Genomic DNA, 19,134 nt, shown 5'->3' with positions numbered 1-19,134 from the left:
GCCTCTAAGCACCTTTTATGTTGTTGTTTGTTTTATTTCTGGTTTATTTTTTTTACTCTCTGAACAATTGGTTTATAATTATTATGTCTTTACGTATTTTGTTTGCGTATTTCTAATTCGTTTTATTTTCAATTTTCTTTGCTATTGACAAAAAGAAAGAAACATAGAAACACAAGCAGAATTTCATTAAATTTTTTTATTAAAATCGCTGATAATGACTTGAATACATTAGCAAAAGAAAAAGAACATCTAATCCTATTCTTGCTCAGAATTCTCAGAGGAAATCTCAGAATCATCTGAAGAAATTTCAATAGGCTCTGGATCTTGTTCTTGTTCTTGTTCTTCTTGTTCCTCTTCGAGAACATATCCTGCTAAAAATTCAGCATAATCAGCATCAATTTCATCTTCTTCAGATTCAGACTCTGAAGATATGATGATTATCTCTGGCTCTTGTGGTTTCTTGTTTTCTTCTTTCTTTTTCTCTTCTCTTTCACGTTCCTCATCCTTTCTTCTCCGGAACTCTGCAATGCGAGCACTGAATCTCTTCATTCTTTCTTGTGTTCTTTTCTTTTTATATTGGGTTTGATTTTGTTTTTGTGAAGAAGTTTGTTTAACCATAACCTATTTATAACCATTTTGGCGCTTGGTTTTATCTTTTGAAAATTAATTTCACCTCCGTAACAACCAACTCCTATCTTTGACCGTCTTGGTTTTCTCGTTTTTGACTGCTACTTTTTGATAATGACAAAAGGGGGAGTAGTTACGCATTAATTGATATGTTTCAAAAGGCTGAAACCACGCTTAATATTGTTATGTTATTAAAGTTGTTTAGCAAATATTTGTTTTATTTGTTTTAATGCGGGGAATGAGTATTTTAAACTAAAAATAAATTTCATAAGTAAGGATAAGTTAAAAGTGCAATTTTAACTTAATCTTATGAGACTTAGGGGGAGAGCTTGCAAACCTCTCGTCCTGAAGAAAAATATGAAATTTAGTTTTATTCTAAACTACTTAATCTTATACTAAATTAAAATATCATGGATAAAACTTAAAGCTTAGGCATTATGTAGTATCAATCTTAGGGGGAGCTTGCAAACCTCACAAACCTAAGAGAAACATGATAAGTTAATTTAACAACAATTGTCAATTAATACTTATGTTTGTCATCATCAAAAAGGGGGAGATTGTTGGAACAAAATTGATTTAAAAATGTTTGCTCCTAAATCTATTAAGATTTTGATGATAACAAAGTATTAATAAACAATTGGAAGGACTAAAAATTTAATTTAAGTGTGCAGAACTTAGTTTCAGACAAACTCTGAAGAAAGCTCAGAAGACAAGTCCTCAGAAGTTCGCAAGAACTCGGAAGATAAGAATCTTCAGAAGTTACTTACATCAGAGGTTGAAGACATCAGAACTTGCTAAAGTCTGAAGTGAATCAAACTCTGAGGTATTTCTTGGATGGTGTGAAGATTCGAATTTGAAGGTCAACTCTCCTACCAATGAAGAAAAGGACCTTTCAATCTTGATCAGAACAGCTACTTGCATTTTGTCTGTCCACAATGGAGAACGTGGGTTACCAGACTTCTTAGCTGAATAAGGAAAGTCTTCTCTGCACATGGACGAAGTTACTGAAACTCTTACTCTGTTTTGGAAACGACCAAACTGCATCATGACAAGTTGCTTGAAGACAAAAGATTATCTTCATCAACGGTCATCTTTGCAACGACTCTTTCTCAGTCCTATATATACTAGAACAATTCTTATTTGCGAATACAAGCTCTGAACCTCTGAACTAGTGTTTTTAACTCTTAGTCCAAATACTTTGTGCTCACTGTATTTGTTTATTAAGGTTCTCTTAAGAGCAGTTGTATTCATTCAACAACTTTATCATCTCTGTAAGTTTGAGAAGTCTTAAGCTTGTGTGCTTAAGTGAGAAGTCTTAAGCTTGTGTGCTTAAGCATAGTTGTGAAGTCTCTTGCTTGTGTGCTTGAGCATTTGTAATCTTGTGTGATTATAGTGAAATCCCTTGGAAGTGCAAGGGGATTGGACTACTCTCGTTTTGTGAGAGGAACCAGTATAAATTGCTTGTGTGATTTCTCTCTCTCTTATCTTGTTATATTGTGTTATTTATCCGTTGCTATTGTAGTTAAGTTAAGAACTTTGAAAAAGTTTTAACTTGGCTAAAACACAATTCAACCCCCCCCCCCCCCCCCCCCCCCCACCCCCTTCTTGTGTTTTCACACCTTCAAACATGTCTTTGACAATTTATTTCGCAAACTCACATGCTCTATTCAGAGATTATTTGAAGACATTTATGGACCAATGAAAAGGAGACAACAAGTTTGAAATGACACTTGTCAAAGGACTTCATAAAATATATTCTACTATGTCATTGATCTACAATGGAAAGCTGCTTGTACTTTTGCAAGTACACCGGAATAGTAAAAGGATAAGAATACCAGCTATCATCTTATGATCATCATGAATATCTTGAGGCCTACGAAAACAAAACAAGCAAAGTATACCTCTCTATTTGATCTAGGCCAACGATCTAAGAACGTTCTAGAATCAAACAGATTTCCTGCTCGTGTTTGAAAGATTCACTCCAGCTGTATCCAGCTGTTATAATTGATCTTCCAAGGCTTCAACAGTGCTTGTTCTTGGAGAACAAGTTCATACAACCCATAAGATGCTCAACTCACGCTCCTCATGACATCATCATTCTAAGAACATTCTCAAAAAACATCTTCTCTCTCATCAAATATTATTTGAATAATATTTTGATGTGGCTTTTAAAGGACTAACGGCTAGTCTTGTGCTCCACTCAAACTTACTTGGAGACCACGAAACAAAGGACAAACAACATCTATAAATAGCACACTTGGGTGCTTTGAAGATTCAAGAGTTTCAACTACAAATTTCAAGATATACACTTATCTTTTTCGAAAAAGTCATCTAAACTCTTCCACTCTCACTCCAGCTCTTTAACATCACAAACTTGGATCAATATATCATTGAGTGAACTGAGTGTATTCTTCTATTAGCTTCTCAACTTGATTTTCTCTTCATTTGAAAACTTGCGATCCGAACAATTCATTGTAAAAAGATTGGCTCAAGTCAATACGTAACTATTGATTGAGTGATACCTTAGTAAGAAGGAGGTTGAGGTAGTTATTAAGCTTGTAGGGCTTAAGATTATTTGATCTTGGTTTAAGATCAAGGAGGTTGTAATTTGAGATTACTAGTATCTCAAGATTATAGTGAAAACTCATAAAGTGTGGGGACTGGACTAGCCTATACTATTCGGGGTGAACCACTATAATTGTGGTGTGTTGATTCTCTCTTTCCCTATCTTTTATTTTGAGCAAACACCAAGCACATAATTCACTTTGAATTCATTTTATTGCTAACCAGATCCTTCTGAGATCATTCTAACGTTTTCATTTGAGTTTAAACTTTCATTCATAGTATAAGTGTATTTGATCTAAGTTTCTCAACTACACATCACACAAACCACTTCATTGACATTTAACCTGAACTCTCACGCAGTATAGAACATTCTCAGAACAATCTGTTTTATCATTCACTAACATTCATCCAAGTATATACTTGAGATCATTTTTTGTAGAGTGTAGAATTTTTTTTAAAAGGGTCATAATTCAAACCCTCCCTTTCTTGTGACTATTACTTCCACTTCATATGTAAAGTATTATTTTAAGCTATATATAGTTTAATTTTATAACAATTAACTTTAATTTTGTTTGGCAAAAAAAAGGTGAATAACTAATTGAGTTTGTTCAGTATTGGGTAAAATTATCAATTCAACTGGAATATAAATATGAAATGACATAATTAATATTTAATTTTTTGAAGTAAGATAATACGAGTAAAATTGAAATAAAAATTAATAAGTTATAAACTAATTGAATTAGTTTATCAAAATAAATTATATGCTAGTATAATTTTGTGTTTTATATATTTTGGTTCAAGGTGTGATCTTTTGAAGACTCTAACAATAGTGATATGTATGATTTAATAATTATAGTCTTTTTCTTATTCGAATAGAAATTTTGTGGTTTTATTTTTTATGTTTGTTTTTTTTAAAATAAATTTTATAGTAAATCTCATATATTGTTTGTTGTTCTTTTTTTTGGATATACATGTTGTATTAATAAATCTATATATTGTTTGTTGTTCAACTGAATTATCAATGATTTTTTTTGGAATAGTGTCTAAAATTTTTAGCCCCGCCAGTTATTTGTGTCTAGCCCTGCTTGCTTTAGAAACTTGCACTGGATCAGGATGTTGACTAACGGTTTTCTCCTTAAAGTTCTCCTCTCGATTTACATGCGTTACTAGTTGCTCCTCTCTTTCCATATCTTCTTCATTAATCACTTAAAATTTTAACCACCAGCTGTTATGCATCAATGAAAGATAGCGGCCATAATTTTAGGAACGTTTAGAGAGATGGTTTGAGAGATATCAACTGCCTATTATCTAAAAAAGTGGATTATTTGCTAACTTGTATTCATAATTTTTTTTCTTCTACTAAACTTGCATTCATAAATTAGGAGCTCGATAGCCTCCATATCTTCATATGCAAATATATTTTGTTCTTTGTTTCTGTCATGTCATGTTAATGTATATAGTTTATGTCAAAGCATTTGGGAAGCTGATATTTTATATTGGATTAATTGATGATGACATATCATTAGATCAATTGTATATTGTTATTTGTTAAAGTTGGTAAAGTTTAATAATTTCTATGTCGTCATTAAGTTGAGGTCTGAGATAGGGAGAAAGATGAATTCGTCACTTTATCTTTGTGGTCATTATCACGTTCCTTTACATGTTTCTCCCCTCATTTCTATTGATGTTCGTTAGGCCCAATAAAGATGAGCCCAATACTACTACTACTTCCTTGACCCGGCAGAGGCCCAAGAGAAAGATCACTCCACCAGGTCACTTTAAGGATTACGTCTAGAAGATTAAGCAGTTAGAAGAATAGCCAGCTGTTGCTTTTAGATTGGCTAATAGGAATGGGTTGTTAGACTGCTTTCCTTTCTTTATCAGCTTTTATTTAATAAAATTATCCCTTTCTCTTTCTCTTTCTTAGGAGTCTTCTAGAACTCGAATCTAGAATTTATCTTCATTCCTAACAACTTTGGTGCTCTCATTGAGCTGTGATCATGCCTGCTACCACACACACCGATCACCTCGAAGAACTCATCACCACCCTCACCACCAATCAAACAACACTCGCACAAACCCAAGCTTCCATGACTACCAAAATCGACGAAATACTCGTCAAACTAGCGGCTATTGAAACATCCGAGAACCATCCCTCTGTTTCCTCCGCTCCGCCACCACTTCCGACTCCATCACCCGATCTTCGCCACCATCAACGGATGAAACTTGATGTTCCCATATTTGATGGATCTGATGCTATGGGTTGGATCTTCAAGATCTCACAGTTCTTCGAGTTTCATGATACGCCGGAAGCGGACCGTCTCACCATCGCATCTTTCTACATGGAAGGACCGGCGTTGGGTTGGTATCAATGGATGGCTCGTAATGGCCAACTCACTTACTGGCATGGTTTACTTAATGCGATTGAGGCTCTCTTCGCTTCGTCCCAATACGAAGATCATAAAGGGTCTTTGTTCAAGCTCACCCAGAAAGGTTCCGTCAGTGAGTATCTCTCTGCCTTTGAAACTTTGGCAAATTGGATTGTCGGATTACAACCACCATTTTTGTTGAGTTGCTTCATCTCTGGATTAATCCCTGAGATCCTTCGAGAGGTTTTGGCCTTGCAACCTCTCAATCTCATTCAGGCAGCGTCCTTGGCCCGTTTACAGGAGGAGAAGTTCAATGATGCTCGACGTGCTCTTCGCAATCGAGGTATTCTTAATCCCACTTCACTTCAACAAATTCCACCATCATCTACTTCCAAAACACCTCTTGCTCTCCTACCACCTCCACCTAAACCATCACCACCCACTTTTAAACGTTTATCCCCGACTGAAATGGCACAACGCCGTGAAAAGGGCTTATGCTTTAACTGTGATGAGAAATTTCGCCCTGGTCACAAGTGTTCTTCTCGATTCTTCATCCTCATTACTGATGACGACATCGACCCGGACCTCACACATATTGACCCAAATTCTGCAGCTCAACCCGACCCAAAACCTGACTTGGAACCATCTCAAGCCCAAATCAGCTTTCACGCCTTATCAGGTCACTTAGCTCCAGAGACCTTGCGTTTAGCAGGCCGTATTACACACCAACGAGTCCATATTCTGATGGATGGTGGTAGAACACACAATTTTCTCCAGGAACGTTTGGTTATGTCTTTGGGCCTTAAAGTCCAGCCTACAGTTATGGTGGGTAATGGTACACTCTTGGATTGCAATCAAGTTTGCCCTGGTGTGACTCTCCACATTCAGGGCCACACATTTGTGGTTGATCTTCATATACTTCCTATAAGTGGTGCTGACTTAGTTCTGGGAGTACAATGGATGAAATACTTAGGGCCAATTTTGGTGGATTACAATGCTCTAACCATGCAATTCAAACACGCCGGCTCCATTATCCATCTTCAAGGGGAATGCGATGTTGGCCTTCACATGATTTCTGCACACCAGGTAGAACGATTAATCCACACTGATTCTATTAGTTCCTTTTTCCATGTTCAAATGCTTCCAGTCGAACTCCCTTCAAACCAAAAGGAACCGTCACCAATTACAGAGCTCTTACAACAATTCGACCATTTGTTCACTCCTCTAGCTTCTCTGCCGCCACCACGACAGATTGATCATTCTATCCACTTGTTACCACATTCGGTTTAAAAAAAAAACTCAAAATCTAACAAAAAGTTAGATGAAATTAACTCAAAATTTAATAAAAGCAACAAACTTAAATTTTCAATAATGGGCAAGTAAGTATTTTCATTAGTATCTTACTATAATATATATTTATATATGATGTGGTAAATGAAGCGGATTGATCTCTTTCTTTGCAAATGGACTTAGACCATCCTCAATGGTAGTACCTATTAGGTACTTATACAGGTACTTTTTAGGTACTATCATTGGAGCAATACTTATTGAGTACCTAATATGTACTGTTTCTCAAATAGGTACCCTCTCTCTCCTCATTATAATATATATATATTTGTGGGACCTACTTATAAAGATGTAGTATTATTGATGAGATATAGAGTTATTAGTGAGACCAATTTAGAACTTTTTAAGAGGTGCTGAGTTGGAGGGATTGAGTACTTATTAAGTACTATTATTAAAAAATAATAAATAAGTGATGTGTACACATAAGACCCAGTTAAGTACTCAAATTTCGGGAGCTCCATTGTGGATGCTCTTATGGATCTTAATTCTAAAACTCAACTATTACATCATTCTCTCTTAATGTAGCAAACCTTGTCGTGGTAGACATGCCAACGCTTTTAATTAAATACTAGTACTCTTTTACTCCGAAATTAAATGAGTAAGTTGATCATGTATACCAATTTATTAGTTGTGTGGACGATTTAAACCGAAATTTAACTAAAAGTACTAATTTGAAAACCAATATAACAAATTGTGAATTAGTTTTTATCCAAAGATAATTCTAACTTTTATTTTTTATTTCCTTAACTAGTGTCAAGGAACAATAATTAGTATCACCGTACTCCTGTGGCCTATTATCTTCAACTCAACTTTCTTATCAAGAAACCTATAAAATATCATATATATATATATATGGGTTTTGCTAACGTACACCCGCTTATTTTTAATAAGGTGTGTGTTAGCAAGTTATAACTAAAAAGTAGTTAAATACACCCTGAGGTGCATGTTGCTAATGCACACCTTTTAAAAAATAAGTGGGTGTACGTTAGCAACTCCTACAGGCATTTGCTATAATACACCTACTTAATTTTTAGAAGGTGTGTGTTAGCAAATGATAACTAAAAAGTAGTTAAATACACCTTAAGGTGTACGTTGCTAATGCACACCTTCATAAAAAATGGTGGTTGTGCATTAGCAAATCCCTATATATATATATATATATATATCTTATGCAAAAATATCAGTATATATAGACCACTATTTTCCATTTCAATGAAGAGGAATAACTAAGCATAACCACATTCTCAAAATGGCAAGCCCAATAGCTGCTCTTATCTCAATACTTTTATTTTGCATTACAGCATCACGGGGAAGAGAAATACATTACACAACAAAAGAATTTTCAGCATCATCTCCTATAAATGATGGTATATGCAAGACTAGTAGAGACACAAGGTTACTTATGTGAAGAACATAAGGTAAATATTAGTAACATGCAGCCCGACTCAATACTATGTGTCAGGAATGCATGACATCGACCCTCTAAAATTTGGAGGATTTTTCTCCCTTCTTCTTAGACACCGCTGAAGGTGTGAAAACACAAGAAGGGGGGGGGGTTGAATTGTGTTTTAGTCAAGTTTAAAACTTTTTCAAGTTCTTAACTTAACTACAACGGCAGCGGATAAAAACACAATAAACACGTTAAGAGAGAGAGAGAGATCACACAAGCAATTTATACTGGTTCCTCTCACAAAACGAGAGTAGTCCAGTCCCCTTGCACTTCCAAGGGATTTCACTATAATCACACAAGATTACACCTGCTCAAGCACACAAGCAAGAGACTTCTCAACAATGCTCAAGCACACAAGCTTAAGACTTCACACTTAAGCACACAAGCTTAAGTTTCCTCAAGTAATAGTAAAGTATATGAAAATATACAAATGCTCTTAGATGAACCTAAAGAGAGCAAATACAAATAGAACAGAGTATTTGACTAAAGTGCAAAAACACTTGATAAGAGGTTCAGAGCTTGTATACACAGAATTCAGAGTTTGGTCAGCGCACGTTCAATCCTTGATAATTGTATATGTTTTTTGTAGCTGATTCTTCTAGTATATATATGACTAGAAAAGAGTCGTTGTAAAAAGAACCGTTGGAGTTGATAATCTTTTGTCTTCAAGCAGTCTGTCTTGATGCAGTTTGTTTGTATCTAAACTGAGTAAAAGTTTCAGATACTTTGACTACTGCAGAGTGGACTTTCCTTATTCAGCTAACAATTCTGAAGACCCACGTTCTCAAGTGAGGACAGACAAAAACGAGAGTAGCTGAACTGATCAGGCTTGAAAGGTCCTTTTCTTCATTGGTAGAAGAGTTGACTTGCAAAGGGAATCTTCACAGATATCAAAAAGATCTTCAGAGGTTGATGAGGCTTTAGTCACTCAAGAAGTTCTGAAGACTTCATCCTCTGAAGGTTGTAACTTCTGAAGTCCAACATCTTCTGAGCGCTTGTGAACTTCTGAATTCACATCCTCTGAGCTTCACTCAGAGCTTATCTGATGCTTATATCTGCACACTTAAAATAAATTTTTAGTCCTTCCAATTGTTTATTAATACTTTGTTATCATCAAAACCTTTATAGATTTAGGGGCTAACATCTTTAAATCAATTTTGTTCCAACAATCTCCCCCTTTTTGATGATGACAAACATAAGTATTAATTGACAATTGTTGTTAAATTAGCTTATCATGTTTCTCTTAGGTTTATGAGGTTTGCAAGCTCCCCCTAAGATTGATACTCCTTAAAGTCAAAACTTTAGGTTATATCCATGATATTTTAATTTAGTATAAGATTAAGATAATTTGAAATAAAACAAGTTTCATATCTTTCTTCAGAGTGAGAGGTTTGCAAGCTCTCCCCCTAAGTCTCATAAGGCTAAGTTAAAATTGCACTCTTAACTTATCCTTACTTATGAAATTTATTTTAGTTTCAACTAACTTAGTCTCCGCATTGAAATACGTGAAACAACTTAAAAGTAACAACTTTTAACATAACGGATAAAAGCGAGATAAAAGTGTGGTTTCATTTTTGAAACAAACTTATCACTTATCAATTAATGCGTAACTACTCCCCCTTTTGTCATTATCAAAAAGTAAAAAAAAATTTATATAACCAAGACAGTCAAAGAAGAAGAGTGGGTGTTACAAAGGTGAATTAATTTCAAAAACAAAAACCAACGCGCTCAAAGGTTTATAAAAGGTGAAAGAGTTAACATGCCTGCTTCACGTAAAAACAAGAATAAACGAGTAAAACAAGAGAGATTAGGAATAATGAAAAGGTTTAGTCCACGCATTGCAGAGTTTAGGAGAAAGAAAGAAGACGAACAACGCGAAAACGATGAGAAGGATAAAGAAGACAACAAGAAACCACAAGATGCTGAGATAATAATCATCTCATCAGATTCTGAAGCTGAAGAGAATGAAGATGATGCTGACTATGTTGAGTTCTTGGCTGGCTATGTTCCAGAAGAAGAACAAGAAGAAGAAGAAGAAGAGCAAAACCCAGATCCCATAGAAATTTCATCAGATGATGCTGAGGAGAAATCAGAGATTTCTTCTGAGTATTATCCATCTGATTAGGATTAGGTTGTCTTTTTCTTTTTCTTTTTACCAATGTACTCAACATGGTTAGATCATTAATAAAATTTTCGTTTTAAAAGCATCTTGTGTTCTTATGTTCTTATTTATCAAAGAAAATTTAGCATAAGCAAAACATAAACACATCAACTTGAAAAATATAAACCAGACAAATAAAATTGTTCAGAAGATAATCAAGAAAACAAACAAAACTTAAAACAAGTGCATAGAATCCTAGGGTTTCTTAAGGAAAGCTAAGAGTTGGTCAAATTTGTCATTCAGCGATCCCACATTGGAAACTAAACCATCCACCTTGGTTTCCAATGTTTGGTGAGCAGCTCTTTGCCTTTCCAAACCTTCCTGCTGTTCCCTCAGGGCTTCTTGAAACATCTGCAACTGATTAGCCACCACAGGAGCTTGATCTTCAATCAAGGGTGCTTGTTCTTCAACCAAAGGTGCCTTGCCTTTATCAGAGGGTTCACCTTCCTCTGGATAATCAATCATCAGGACATCATCCTGGTTCAGTACATTCAGTACATCCTCTTCTGTGGCATCCTCATGATGTAGCTCATTTGCCAACTGGGCAACTCTAGCAGCGGCTTCTTCCAGACGTTCCTTCTCAACCCTGTGAGCTTCAAGACTCTGAAAAAGCTTGGAATCAATCCAGCAAACCTTGAAAGTAGATAGATGCTGTTCAGCAGCAGCAATGGCTTCAAGCTTAGCACGCTCAGATTCTTCATGATTGAAAGACGTTAACCTCTTCAACTCAGCCCTAGCCAAACTGTTCTTCATGAAGCTTATAACATCCAGATCCCTCTTACCAACAACAGCCTTAATCTCTTCAGCAGCATCATCCAAAGCATTGCAAATCCTTGCCTTAATGATTGACACTTCTAGGTCCACATCAGAAGGACAAACTAAGAACCTGTCCTTTATCTTAGATAATCTAAGTAAGTCATCATGAAACTGAGTGGATAGATTACTAAAAGGGTTAGATGATGAGGGTGAAGGATTGGGAATGGTAGAGAGGTTTGGTGTTTCAGTAGCAGGGTTGTCAATAATAACAACTTCTGCCTCTGAAGGCTTGGGAGCACAGGTGTGAATACGCTCAGGAGAAGCATGTTCAGCACTTGGGTTAGGATTGGGTTCAGGGGTTGCTTCAGATGATGAGATGTCAGAGGTTGATTCAGGATAAATGTGTTCAGCTGTTGGTTCAGGAGATTTATGTGGAGAGGGTTGTTTTGTGGGAGAGGTTGGTTCAGTGATTGGAATATGTGATTTTGGTTCAGATGATGGAATGGTAGGTGTTTCCTTTTGTGATTGGGGTTGAGGTGAATGTGGTTTAGGGGGTGATGAAGATTTCTGGGTGAAGGTTTGATTATTCAGAGGGTCTGGACTAAGATGTTTTTCTAGTTCAGACAGAGGGTTATCAGAGGTTGGAATAATTGTGGGTTCAGGAAGTATAGTCCTAAGAGGTTTTGTGTAACCTATTCCAATCTCAGTTTCATTGAAGATGTACTTAGAAGACTTACCTTTACCTTTAGAAATAGGAACAGGTCTTCTACGAAGTCTTTCAGCCAGTGTCTCTTCATCAGACTCAGTCTCATCTTCAGATTCAGACTCTTCAGATGAGCTGTCAACTTCAACAACTATAGGCTCTTTGGAAGCTCCTTCAGCAGCCTTGGTTGCAGTTTCTTCATGCTTCTTCTTTGTTCTCTTTTCAGCATCAGCTTGCTCCACCTTAATCCTCTTCTGAGCCAAGAGATCTGGCTTAGGTTGATCAGCTTGAGCAACAGCCTTTCTCTTAGGTCTCCTTGTAGGAATATACAAATTTGCAGGAGCAGGAGGAACCATACTTCTATCAACAACGAATCCTTCTTCTCTGAGCACTTCCAAATAGTCCTGAATGATGTGCTCAGCGTCAGCTTCTGAAATAACTGGATATCCATCCACATACAAACGATCTTCAAGTTTAGCAGATAACTCTTGTGGAGGTGCAACAGGCTTAGATGCAATAAGACGCATCTTAGTGAGGAAACTAGCATATAGAATTTCAGGTGTGAACTTCTTCTCTACAAGTTTTGGGTGAAATTTCTTTAGGTTCTGAACAACATGACCTTGATGCAGAAGGTCTGACAACAACCTAGGATAAACTATAGTAGTTTTCCTCTGAGATTTACTTGCAAAAATGGCTTCACATATCCTTTCAAAGAAATAATCTCCAAGATTTACCTTCTTTCCTGTCAGAAGGAAATACAGAAGATGACGATGAGTCCAGGAGATTGTATCAGTCCCACCAACTCTTGGACTGATAGTTGCTAAGATGATTTTGAAGAGAACTCTACATTCATCAGTCAATCCCTTTACTTTCCCTTTCAAGGAGAAGTCTGTGCAGATGAGATGCAGAAGATCATCTCTGTATCTTGTATCCTTTTCAAAAACATCTAACTCTATCCCAGAGTTAGGCAGACCAAGAAGAGCATTGAAATGAATGGGCGAGAGACTCATATTCATTCCACAGATGTTAGACCTAATCTGTACACCTGTATATTCCAGCAGACCCATTTCCTTCCTAGTTTTACCCTTCAGACTAGGATTCCTTTCTATTGCAGCAAGCTCTTCCTTCTTAGCTTCATGCTTATCAAACACCTTTGCTTTCATCCAGAATTTCTTCAACAAATCTGGGTAGATAGGACCGTTAAGCATGTCGAAGTACTTATCCCAACCTTGAGTGATAAAATACGGCTTAACGTCGAAACCATTAGCTTTCAAGCCGTCGAAATCTACTATCTTCTCTGACAGAAACGTGAGTTCAGATTCTGGGAATTCCATCTCGTTCCCAACAATCTGAAGGTTCTTGAACAAAAACGGTGGAATCTTAGTTGACGAAGAAGATGAAGGTCCGGCCATTGTTGGAGATTAGGGTAGGGTTTGAAAACTAACGAGAGAGAAAGAAAGTTTGTTGAAGGTTTAGAGAGAAAAAGAAAGTGTAGGTTGTGAGAGTGAGAAGTGTGCAAGTGTATTGTGTAAGTTTTATTTAAATGCACACAGTTAACACGAAAATAGCAAATTTGGGAATTTACGCTAATTGACAGAAAGTTGAATACCAAAAATCATCATTAACCACCCACTACCTGACACACGTAGACCACGTGCAGAAATTTACTCGGTAACTGCTATTTTAATGGACAACTGTTCAGCAGTGAATACTAAACGTTTCCCACTTAAATAGTTCAGAGCCTCTGAGATATTTAAAATTCTCTATCAGAGTTAGGTACTTCAGAGCTTGTGTTTCAGATGATCTGAATCATAAGTTCTGATATACATAACCTCTTACATTTTAAAAGCCAAAAAAAATTTTCATTCAGAGATTGAAAACATGTTCAGATGTTTCTTTATAAAATCAAATCTTTCAACAGGTAAGGCTTTAGTAAATATGTCAGCCCATTGATTTTCAGTATCAACAAACTTAATATCTATAATGCCTTTCTGAACATAATCTCTGATAAAATGGTGTTTAATTTCAATATGTTTGGCTCTAGAGTGTAGGATAGGATTTTTAGATAAATGAATGGCTGCAGTATTGTCACAATATAAAGGAATATTGTTACTGCTTACCTGATAATCTTCTAACTGATATTTTAACCAGAGTAGTTGTGTACAACACTTAGCTGCTGAAATGTATTCTGCTTCTGCTGTAGACAAAGCTATAGTAGTTTGTCTCTTACTAGCCCAGGAGATAAGGTTTTCACCAACAAATTGACAATTGCCACTTGTGGATTTTCTTTCAATTTTATCTCCAGCATAGTCAGCATCACAGAATCCATTTAGCACATAATCATTGGATTTCTTATAGAGAAGTCCAAGATTAGTTGTTCCTTTCAGATACCTAAAGATTCTCTTTACAGCAGTAAGATGAGATTCTCTAGGATCTGACTGGAATCTTGCACATAAGCATACACTGAATAAAATATCTGGTCTAGAGGCTGTCAGATAGAGTAAGGAACCAATCATACCTCTGTAGACCTTTTGATCTACTTTTCCTTCATCATCTGACTTGCTCATGTTGGTAGTTGAATGCATAGGAGTGTTCATTATCTTGCAGTCATCTAGATTGAACTTCTTCAGAAGTTCCTTGGTATATTTTGATTGATAAACATAAGTTCCTCCCTTCTTCTGATTGATTTGAATTCCAAGAAAGAATTTCAATTCTCCCATCATGCTCATTTCAAATTCATCCTGCATTATCTTAGAAAAATTCTTGCACAAGGAAGCATTAGTTGAACCAAAAATAATATCATCAACATAAATTTGAATGATTAAAATGTCTTCTTTGGTTGTTTTTCTAAAGAGTGTGCAGTCAACCTTCCCTTTCTCAAAACCCTTTTCAAGAAGAAAATTACTGAGTCTATCATACCAAGCTCTTGGAGCTTGTTTCATACCATACAGTGATTTCTTCAATTTAAAAACATGTTCTGGGTTTGAGACATCTTCAAAACCAGGAGGTTGCTTAACATACACTTCTTCAGAAATAAAACCATTTAAGAAGGCACTTTTAACATCCATCTGATACAAGGTTATTCCATGATTAACAGCATAGGATAGAAGTAACCTGATTGCTTCAAGTCTAGCAACTGGTGCAAAGGTTTCAGTATAGTCAATCCCCTCTTGTTGACTATAACCCTGTGCAACCAATCTAGCCTTGTTTCTTACCACTTCACCTTGTTCATTCAGCTTGTTTATGAATACCCATTTTGTTCCAATAATGTTCTTGTGTGAAGGTTTGGGCACTAGAGTCCATACATCATTCCTTTGAAATTGATTCAGCTCTTCTTGCATTGCTACAATCCAAGCATCATCCTTCAGAGCTTCATCAATCTTTGAAGGTTCCATCATTGAGATAAGACCAACTAAAGATTCCTCATTTCTCAGTTGAGATCTTGTCTTTCTTGGAATATCCTTGTTGCCTAAGATCAGTTCCTCTGGATGTGATGATTTGTATTTGAAGGTATTTCTTGGGGGCTCATCATCTTCAGACTCATCAACATCAGGTTCAGCAGTTGCTTCAGCTCTTTGTTGTTCAGAGTCTGTAGGAACTGTTATGTTCAGAGGTTCTTCAGAGAATGGATGTTCTGAGTAGTTTGGAATATCTGAATATTGATCCTCTGATACCTGAAATCTAGACAAACCTTCCACAAGCTCTGACACTTGGTCAGGCTCTTTGTCATCAAATTTGACATGCATACTTTCTTCCACAGTGTGTGTTTCAGAAATATACAGTCTGTATGCTTTTGAGCGTTCAGAGTATCCTATAAAGATACCCTTATAACCTCTAGCATCAAATTTCTTTAGATGGACTTTGTTGTTTAAGATATAACATGTACATCCAAACTGATGAAAATAAGAAATGTCAGGTTTTCTTCCTTTGAACAATTCATAAGCAGTTTTGTTCAATTTAGATCTGATATAGATTCTATTTTGAACATAACATGCTGTGTTTACAGCTTCTGCCCATAAAAATTTTGCTACATTAGTTTCATGCATCATGGTTCTGGCCATTTCTTGCAGAGTTCTATTCTTCCTTTCTACAACCCCATTTTGTTGAGGAGTTCTAGGAGAAGAGAATTCATGCAGGATGCCATATTTTTCACAAAAGTTTTCAAAAGGTTCATTTTCAAATTCTCCACCATGATCACTTCTAACTTTTAAAATGGTGTAGCCTTTTTCATTTTGAATTTGTTTGCAGAAGATGCTAAACTCATCATAAGCTTCATCTTTTGTTCTTAAGAATTTTACCCAAGTCCATCTACTGTAATCATCAACAATTACTAATCCATACTTCTTTCCATTGATAGAGGCAGTGTGAACTGGCCCAAAAAGATCAATGTGAAGAAGTTCCAATGGTCTTGAGGTAGAAACAATGTTTTTAGGTTTAAAAGAAGATTTTGTAATTTTTCCTTTTTGACAAGAACCACAAAGTGTGTTTGAGTGATATTTGATTTTTGGTAAACCTCTGACAAGGTCAAGCTTGCTAAGCTTAGAGATTAATCTCCAGTTAGCATGGCCTAACCTCTTATGCCAGACCCATTTTTCTTCACTCAAAGTCAAAAGACACATCACTTTTTGTTCATTCAAATCAGAAAGATTAATTTTATAAACATTGTTCTTTCTAAGACCTTTGAATATAATGGAATTATCAGATTGTTTGGTTACAGTACATGATTCCTTATTAAAAATGACTACATAACCATTGTCGCAAAATTGACTTATGCTCAATAGATTATGCTTAAGTCCATCAACTAACCAGACATCATTAATAGATAGGGAAGAATTACCTACTGTACCTGTACCTATTATCTTTCCTTTTTGATTACCTCCAAAGCCAACAGATCCTCCTTCTTTCATAGTCAGCTTAGAAAATAGTTGTTTGTCACCAGTCATATGCCTTGAACATCCACTATCCAGATACCATGAATGATTCATGATACTTCTTTGAGTGGCAGGCTGTATGAGAAACAACTTTAATCATTGCGATAGAACTCTTCATCAAGGTTAATGATAAAGTCATCCCAGTATTCTTCCTCTTCATTTTTCAAGTTCTGATTGTTGACTTGAGAACTTGTCAACCATGTGTCTAGGACATAAGCCCTTCTTCCTTTGCATAGGACTTGTTTCCATACTTTAGGTAGGACATATCCTTTCCTAGTTGGTAAATCTGAATGATACATTATTTCAGCTTTTGGTACCCATCTTCTGGGTCCACGCTTGTTAGTCCACACATGCTTACTATGTTGTCTAGTGTTAGAGAAAGATCTTGGTTTGGAATAATAACCTTTTTGAAATCTTTTCTTTGTTTGAAATCTGTTATTGTTCCAAGATTTGGATTGTTTATGATTCCAGGGTTTGTATTTATCATCAATCCCATGTTCTGATTGATTATATCTACTGACTCTAGAATCATAAATAATCTGAGTCTTGTACTTCATCTGAGATTTGGAGTTTGAATTTTTTCTTTTAAAAACTTCTGATCTTTTAGATTGACTAGCTTCAGGTACTGAAGTTCCTTTGGATCCAGAATTTGAAGTCTCAGATTTTAAGCTTTCAGAACATCTGAACTAATGTTCTCAGGTTCTGAACAACTTCTATCTTCTGAACTTTTCTTTCCAGATCCTGAGGCACTTGGTTCCTCTGAGCTGTCAGCTTCTAAATCACTCAGATCATCATTGTCATTTTCAACAATACCAGGATTCTTTCCCTCTTCACTTGGTGGAACAACATAATAAACCCAAGATTTTCCAACCTTTTTGGCAAAGGTCTTCAGCTTTGAATATGTTCTACCATATTCATAGCCAAGTCCTTCTCCTCTATGTCTTAAAACATTATAAATTCTATTAGCAGCTTTGCTCTTCCCAAGGTTGAGATGCACAAACTGTTGAAGAGCTATTTCCTGCTCATCAATAGGTTTGTGACAAACAGCACAACCCTTTTCAAAGTCATTTACTCTATTCAGAGTTTCTTGATATAGACCTTGAAAATGTTCTGCTTGCTCAGTCAGAGTGTTAAGCTTTTCTTGTAAAACTTTTTGTTTACTTAACACTCTGAGATGTTTCTCAATGACCTTGTTAAGTGCAGTTATAAGTTGAGATTTAGAGCAGTCAGAAAATACCTCATCAGTTACTTCTGAATCTGATTCTGATTCATCGTCTGAGTCTGCATCTGAGTCAGTTGAAGCCATCAGGGCTAGATTTGCCTCTTCTTCTTCCTCAACTTCTTCCTCAGATGATAGCTCTTCAAAGGTAGCCATCAGACTCTTTCTCAATTTACTCTTGAATTGTTGCTTCTTTGAGTTATATCTTTTGCTTTTGTCTTTAGCAGACATTTCTGGACAATCAGCAATAAAGTGTCCTGGCTTCTTACAGTTGAAGCAGTTCTTCTGATCATCCTTTTTGCTGACAAAATTTCTGGAGCTGTTACCTCTGAAATTTCTTTTGTTAAATCTGTTCCATTGCTGAAACTTGGTGAATAAAGCAAACTCATCCTCATTCATCTCATCCTCTTGACCATCAGCAGAAGATTCTTCTTCAATATCAAGAAGCTGAGTCTTAAGAGCCTTAGAAGTAGTCCTAGTTGACTGTAAAGCCACTGACTTTGACTTCTTCTTAGTTTCTGAGTCAGCATCCAGAACCATCTCATGGCTTCTGAGATTGCTTATCAGAGCTTCAAGACTCAGAGTCTTGAGATTTTGAGCTTCCTCTATTGCAGTGACCTTGGGTCTCCAAGCAATAGGAAGACTTCTCAGAATCTTCTGAACATGGTCATAGGTGGAATAACTTCTCTTAAGAGCTTTAAGACCAGATACAAGGATTTGAAACCTTGTAAACATAGTCTCAATGTTTTCATCTTGTTGCATAGTGAATAGTTCATATTGCCTTATCAAAAGACTAGCTTTAGCCTCTTGAACCTTTTCATTACCATCATAGGTAGCACACATAGAATCAAAGATAGATTTAGCAGTAGACTTGTTCTCTATTCTGACATAATCCTCATGTCTAATAGCACCAACAACAATGTCTTTTACTCTATGATGCTTAGTGTAGGTTTTTAAGTTAGCTGGTGTGAGTAACTTTCTATGCTCAATGGACAACCTTCCATGT

The 19,134-nt window shown here is 36.1% G+C and overlaps 1 protein-coding gene across 1 annotated transcript; it reads left to right on the top strand.

Moving 5' to 3' along the window:
• The first annotated feature begins 5,192 nt into the window (after positions 1-5,192).
• LOC123905356 lies at positions 5,193-6,851 on the top strand. The gene has a single exon (XM_045954961.1). The coding sequence runs from the start codon at positions 5,193-5,195 to the stop codon at positions 6,849-6,851; it is 1,659 nt and encodes a 552-aa protein (XP_045810917.1).
• Positions 6,852-19,134: the final 12,283 nt, after the last annotated feature.

Source organism: Trifolium pratense, linkage group LG2, assembly GCF_020283565.1.
Source record: "Trifolium pratense cultivar HEN17-A07 linkage group LG2, ARS_RC_1.1, whole genome shotgun sequence".
Lineage (NCBI taxonomy): Eukaryota > Viridiplantae > Streptophyta > Magnoliopsida > Fabales > Fabaceae > Trifolium > Trifolium pratense.
Note: the sequence above shows the minus strand (reverse complement) of the source record. Positions and strands in the feature narration are given on the sequence as shown.